Here is a 7337-nt window from a genome sequence, read left to right as displayed (position 1 = left end):
CATCGCTGTTGACTCGCTTGCATAGCGACCAGGATGGTAGGACTCGGCTAACTTCGGCTCACTTCGACTTCGCTCGGCGCATCACGGCTGGCGGGGGGGGAGGGGCGTCATCCATAGCTCAACATGTCACACTATTATATCCAATGAGCAACCTGACATGTACTCACACGAGTTGCAGTGCACTGATGTTGACGGTGGAATTTTTGAAAATGTATTATACTAGGTATAAATACCGATATTAGAAACAGTACGTAATACAAGGGTTGGATGAAAAGTAGTGGCAACACTGCTGTAACATGAAAGATGTGCGTCAGGTGGGACTAGCGCCGTCTGTAGCTAATAGCAAAAGTTCAGTTGAGGTAGTGCAGTGAGTGGCTCTGGTTGTGTTTCATTGAGTTGCATTGTGCATCGTCTTGAAGTGCAGGAGCCCAGGTCTAGCACCCTCACAACTTGTTTACGAAAGAAGAACGGCGCTCCTGGATAAAAATTGAAGTTGCACGAGCTCGTAGTGCACAGAACTGTTATCAGGGACTGCAAGAAGCATGTGGTGATGCTGCTTTGCCATATCGCACAGTGGCGCGAGGGGTGAAATTGTTCTGTGAAGGGAGGGATGCCATTCAGGACGACCCCAGGTTGACAGCCACACAGTTCAGCTTCTTGCTTCTTTGCCGAGCGTCGATGGGCTGCGCGGGAGTTAGTTGCTGAGGTAGGCGTATGTCACAAAACCGCGCTCCACATTCTGCACGATATTCTTGGATACCGCAAAATTTCAGTGCTTTGGGTACCCCATACAATGTCCGAGGTGCAACAGTGGCAACGTTATGCAATTGCACAGGACTTACTGGACCGGTACCAGAGGGAAGGTGACGACTTCCTTGGAAGGATCGTCACTCTGGACGAAACTTGGGCACGTTCATAAGAACCGCACTTAAAGCGACAATCAAATGAATGGAAGCATCCTGCCTCTCCTTGTCAAAAGAAAGTGCGCCCTACACAGAGTAATGTGAAGGCGATTTTCATTGTGGCATATGACATTGATGGAGTGATACTGCACCACACTGTACCTCAATGACAGACAGTAAACGCTGCCTACTACTGAAATTTCCTGCGGAATCATCTTCGTCCAGCACTCAGGAGAAAGCGACGACACTTGTTGGCAACGAACCCCATCATCCTTCATGACAATGCAAGGGCCCATACTGCTGACGCTATCACGGATCTACTTCGCCGCTGGTGATGGGAGATACTGCAACATCCGCCATATTCACCCAATAGGAGTCTGTGCGATTATGATCTCTTTGCCAAAATGAAAGAACCACTGCGAGGGACACGTTACAACACAAGAGAGGAGATTATTTGTGCTATAGGGCGGTTATTGCTGGACATCAACAGAAGTGGACGCGCTGATGGTGTACGACGCCTTCCACATATTTGGCAGAAGGTGGTACACGTGGGGGGCGATTATATCGAAGAAATGTAAGTGTGTTTACCTCAGGTAATAAGGTCATTTCAGAACTATAGAGGCATTGCCACCACGTTTTATCCGACCTATGTATCTGTGAGGGCACGCGGTAGCGTAGTTGGTTGAGGCACTATCCTACAAGCTGGAAGGTCGCACGTTCGAGCCCCGATGAAGTGGATTTTTTTTTAAATTACCTAATCCTCCCAGCAGCACCATGAACCTGAATTGGGCGGCCGGCGCGTAAGGCTGACAACCTTACCGCCATCTGTGAGCCGAATGTCTAGAGAAAATGTTGGATCCTCGAAGTCTCACAACCCTATGGGCCTTCACGGCCTGTTACAGGGATAGCTTTACCTCTACTTTTTTTTTATGTAATATCTTTCTTAGCAATTTTGGGACTGTACAGTGTAGCTCTATCTTGGAAACCATATGGACACATGTACATATACACTTTTTGCTTAGACTGATCGATACTATGACCTCCCAGGATATTGACCTTTGCTCCTAGGACACTGTATATATTAAAGTCTAAGTCTTATATACTTTGTTGGTCATCACATGTTGCACAAATTTCATCGCTTCTGGTTGCTGCCTCCACATCTGCATTATATAGTCATAAATATAACAAGTAAAGGCCCATAGGGTTGTGAGATGTTGAGGTTCCCACATTTTCTAGACAATCGGCTCACAGATGGCGTCAAGGTTGTCAGCCCTACGCGCCGGCCGCCCTTTACCCCAGGAAGATTCCTGATACTCATTTCTGTTAGAGGCTGAGCCCAATTCAGGTCCATAGTGCTGCTGGGAACTAATTAGTACCTTATGGAGAATTACACGTAATTTAATATCAGCACTCAATCACTCAGTTCTGAATAGGGAATAAACTCTAGTAAATGATCTAAAACACCTTGGCTTTGATTGATTCTATGTGATATCAAAGATTACAGCGACATATTTTATGCAAATTTATGCAACTAAAGGGGGAGTTCCATTGATTCAATGCACTAGTTTATATCTGTGAAAGAAATACATGTCCCAAGTCTTGTCTTTATTGATTATTATGTTAGAGTGCTCACACCATGCCTCCATTGAACCAAGACCTCACCATCGATTTCTGAGAACAAGGTAGAGGACAGGATGGAACACTGTGACACCCTTGCCTGCATTTCCTTTGGTGTCAACATTTCACTTTCAAACTTTGAATATTTGAAAGAAAAAGTTAATTAGCTTAATTAAGTTGATCAAGGACTGTAGCTTAGATAATTTAACAAGCCAGGGCATCGTGTAGTTATGAAAGGCTTTTTCAGCATCAAAAAATACAGCAGTTGTACCTGACTTGCATTAAGCAAGCATCTTTGCTCACTGTGAGTTCAAAATACTTCTAGAACAACTTTCACTCACACATAGTTTGCCTGTCATAGACAAGAAACTAACAGGACATAAATTTTGAGAAAATTTAGGAACCTCACCAGTCTTTGGTAATGTTATCATCTTTCTGGACAGCAGGAGTTCTAGTCAAGGGATAAAAAGTAATCAACACCTGGAGACAAGAGGCGAAACTAACTCCAAAAACCTGTAAAATCAGTCACACTTTAGTTAAACCCAAAACCCATGAAAAAAAACTATGAAGGGGGACACACCAAACACCATTTAAAAAACTGCGTAATAAAATTCCAATAACAACAAAGAACATAACAATCAATGTGGCAGCATAACAATAAAATTCAACCCATGAAGTGGGCAAACGTATCAATATTTGTGCCATTAAAACCAACAAACCGAAATCTTGCAATAATTATGCAATTTCTACATTGAAACATGTGAGATCACCAGATGAAAAACGAAAACTGAAGGCATCTCAAGAAATGTGCAAGGTAGAAAAAAGCTACAATAAACTATCTTGTAGCTTGCCAACTTCCTTGCTAATGATACAAATCCAAATAGGTGCACGTGTGAGCCAAACCTGTGTTTTCTGTTGGCTCAATTTACAAGACCTTAGCTTCCTTTCAAAGTATGCTGGGCTATTTTCGATTTCTCCATCCGAAGTTGTCCCAGGTTGTTTCTGTGTCCTTCACATGCACTCCCAGCAATCTGATGTGTTGGTACAGCACCTACCACTTACACAGAGTATACTATCCTCTATCCTGAATATCCCATGTCCTATCTAGCAGTTGTCAGTGCCACATAAAGGGAATGTTTAGTTCTGAAAACAGTTATTTCATTAGCGACTGGTGGACTACTGTTGTCTGGAGACAGGTATATGTAATGGACCCAACATAGATGTACAGAACTATTTGGCTTATTTTGGACTTTATTCATTGTCTGGTATATATATAAGACAAAAAGAAAACACATTTCATAGACTTGATCTGTCTGTCCTCAGGCAGATGGGGCAGGATAAGCCCACTTAGTTGGGCCCGTTAGAAAGAGCTAGTGTCAATCACTTATCTCCCACTGATGGAACCTGGTGTCGGGTGTTCATAGGCCGTTCTCTACTGACCGAGGTGGTCCAGTGATTGAGACTGGCTCTTTCTAATGGGCCCAACTGAGTAGGCTTATACTGCCCCATCCACCTGATGATGGAGACAGATCCAGTCTCTGAAACATTGCGGTTTTTTGTCTTCCACATACCAGAAGACAGACAGAGAGTCCAAAATAAGCCTAATAGTTCTGTACAGCATACACCATCATCACAATCCTTTCAAGCCAACATAGTTGGTCTTATATTTTATTATATGACATAAATACAGATTTTTTATGCCCTTTAACCAGAAGTGACATGAAAGATGACCAAGGTGTCAGTGTAACTGACAGTACTGTTCAGCAGTATGAAGATTTTGCAAAACTACAAGTTGTACATGAAGCATGTTATAGATTTCTGTTATATTTATAGCATTGTAGTGGATGATGTGGACGCAGGTGAGGAGCCTGAACCTGAACCTGAGGTGAACACAACAGAAACTCTGCCAGCATCCACAACAGACAACTCTACTGGAGCCAACAAGGAGGAGTCGGATGCTCGCATAAAACAAATCCAGGTACGGCCGCTAAGATGTAATCAGTTGTGCATATCTAGAAAGTTGAAACCTCTTAGCCCTCTATTCGGCCATTCTGGAAATCTTTACTGCATTCAGAAAATTTCTATGGCTTGTCCAACATCTACAAAAGACTACTGCTCAAGTGACATCACTGCAAAATATATCATGATAATACAGAGTACTAGGTATATTAGAGACTATAAATTAAATGCACTGGCAGCATGCTAAGATTCTGTAAACTGGCCTCTATAACAATATCATCAAATTTAGGTAACAGATTTTCTCTTACGTTATTTGCTGGTGCACTTTACTGAGCGACATAAACTTTTCTACATACATTGAAATTCTCGAAATGGCAGTAGCTTCACCAAATGTACTCACAATCAATTTTTATCCTAGGAATTACACTTTAATGAAGATCAACACAAGACTATCTGGCGTGTTTCTTCATTGGGCCCTGTCAGTCCCTGAACCCTGCCCTCCACTGCTTTGCTCTTCTAACCCCCCAACCACATGCCTGCGACCCATGCACATGGCTTCCCTCCCACTCTCCTTCATTCTCTTCCCCATTAATTCAGTTTTAATTTCTTGGGGTTGGGAGAGACTGAGTCTACTTGGTCTGACAGCCACCATTTGGCTTAATGTACAGCCTTGGATGACAAATGATGATGAGAATTTGGAGGGGAAACCGAAAGACTTATAGAAAACCAACCCCAGTGTCACTTTGTTCACCACAAATCCCACACGACCTGACCTTGTATTGAACCCAGGCCACCACCTGAGCTGTGGCACAGCCTTCTCTCCCCTATGTGCCCATACTTGTAGAAATCAGCCCTCAGAAGGACCACACCTAGCCACTCTCTGCTGTCTGATGTTGGTTGGCCTTGGTTCTCTCATGAAACCAATGGAAACTGCTGGCCTGGCTCCCATGCAACCCATGTCTTTGCAAGAGTCTCTGACCATTAAGATGGAGGCAGCATGTTCCATCAAAACCTCAGCTGACTTTCCATGGACTACACAGCATTATATCCTAGAAGACAGAACCTCAAATCCTACATTACTGTAACCACTTTATTGTACTGTATTCCATGAATTTTACTTTCTGCCTTGTCCGTGATTAATAACGAACCTATAAAGATAAAGTTGTCCATGTGTTTAATTAAGCACTATGCCATGAAGGTGTATGGGGAAGTGGATGTACAGATCCACATTTTCTTGACACAGCACTAGCTGGAGGTAAGTGGTCAGCTTCACGCTCCTGCCGCTTTACCCTAGGGGAAAGTGCCCCCGGTACCCATTGGATAGGAGACTGGACGGGTCACAGAACAAATGTGGGTGATATGGAGAAGAGAAAATTCTTAACCCTACCAGGACTCGAACTCCAACCCCTCAGTCGTCCAGCCTGTAGCTTGTCGCTATACTGACTACATTATCCCCACTCATAATAACTAACCTATTTATCTTAAAGTTTCTGAACTGCTAATCACTTCAATAACAGCAATGACCATAGTAAAATGATAAAACTGATAAACTGAGTTAATAGAATTAACCAAAATGTAAAACTTATATTGGAATTAAAAGAGAACTTCTTGCAGGTGGAGGCAGAAAGCCGTAAGAATGAATTTGCCAAACTCCTGGAAGAGCATGCACAAGTAATAAAAGAACTCAAACAGATGGAAGATGACCCACCTTCTGGAGCTGTTGCAGGACCTACAGAAGCATGATTATGTCAGATAAATGGTCCTTTACAACCAAAGAACTTCACACCATGTATCTTGGAAGGAGCAGATAACGAAGGATCAACTGGTGCTATCCGGATTAAAAGAATCATCAGTTTGCCAAAAGGACAACAGTGTGTGTAGTTCTATGGAAGAAGTTGCTCATTACATTCAAAAGACTGTTTCAGCCCACTTTCAGCAACTGATTTCTGATATGAACTTTGTACTCAGATACCATTAGTATTCAAGTGTAAGTGGGAGGGCATTGGTGTGGGTATATATAGAATATTTTGTGGTACAAATGTCTTCATTTATTCTGGTCCAGGTATAACATTTTCCACACAGACTGACAGGGAACATTCAAACTGGCAGCAATAAGATACTACACCATATTAGCCTCTTGCACTGGACTATCAAGTCTGACTATTGAGGCTAAATGATTTGATTCTGGGAAACATTGAGGTAAAATTGTGATCATCACATACCACAGCCTTTACATTTCAAGATGTCACCAATACATGGCTTTGGAACATTAACATCTGGATTTTAAGAAAACTGCCTTGTGGATTCCACATGTTTTAGTTAATAAACACAAATATTAACAAACGCCAAAAAAATGGAATACTACAAGTCCAAGTGACCACTGCAGGCAGACCATGTAGCCATTTAAATGCCAACACAAGAAATTAACAATAATAATAATTTGTTTGAACTCTTGTGTAACCAAATGTGGTACTTACATTCTTTTGTACAGTTTGCATATAATTATACAATATTTTACAACTAATTAGATATTCACTCACTGAATTATCCTCCACTTGTAACATAAAATTAAAGATGTTTTTCCTATAGATATTCTCATAATCCATGCATATTATTGCATTTTCAGTATCCAAAATGGAGATTCTTCTAAATCAGTATTCATATATCCTGTATAATTACCTTCAACAGTGCATGTTCAGATACATGACATATTTACTCTTAAAAATTATGTTATTCTGTGTATATATGTTAATTATTGCAGTCATTTGTTCCATTTCTCATTTAAAAAATAGACCTTTCATGACATGATCTCTGTATTACATAAAAGACAGCTATAAAAATTTAAATCCATTTCCAAAA

General features: G+C 41.6%; 1 protein-coding gene across 1 annotated transcript; it reads left to right on the top strand.

The window, feature by feature from the left end:
- Positions 1–4352: 4352 nt before the first annotated feature.
- LOC111868381 lies at positions 4353–6821 on the top strand (the record flags this gene model as incomplete). Its single annotated transcript, XM_023858969.2, is given in 2 exon segments — positions 4353–4497; positions 6093–6821. Coding segments are annotated over 2 exon segments (274 nt in total), but the record flags the coding sequence as incomplete, so codon positions are not given.
- Positions 6822–7337: the final 516 nt, after the last annotated feature.

Source organism: Cryptotermes secundus, unplaced genomic scaffold (assembly GCF_002891405.2).
Source record: "Cryptotermes secundus unplaced genomic scaffold, Csec_1.0 scaffold4110, whole genome shotgun sequence".
Lineage (NCBI taxonomy): Eukaryota > Metazoa > Arthropoda > Insecta > Blattodea > Kalotermitidae > Cryptotermes > Cryptotermes secundus.
The sequence above is the reverse complement of the archived record's forward strand: the minus strand, read 5'-3'. Positions and strand labels throughout refer to the sequence as shown.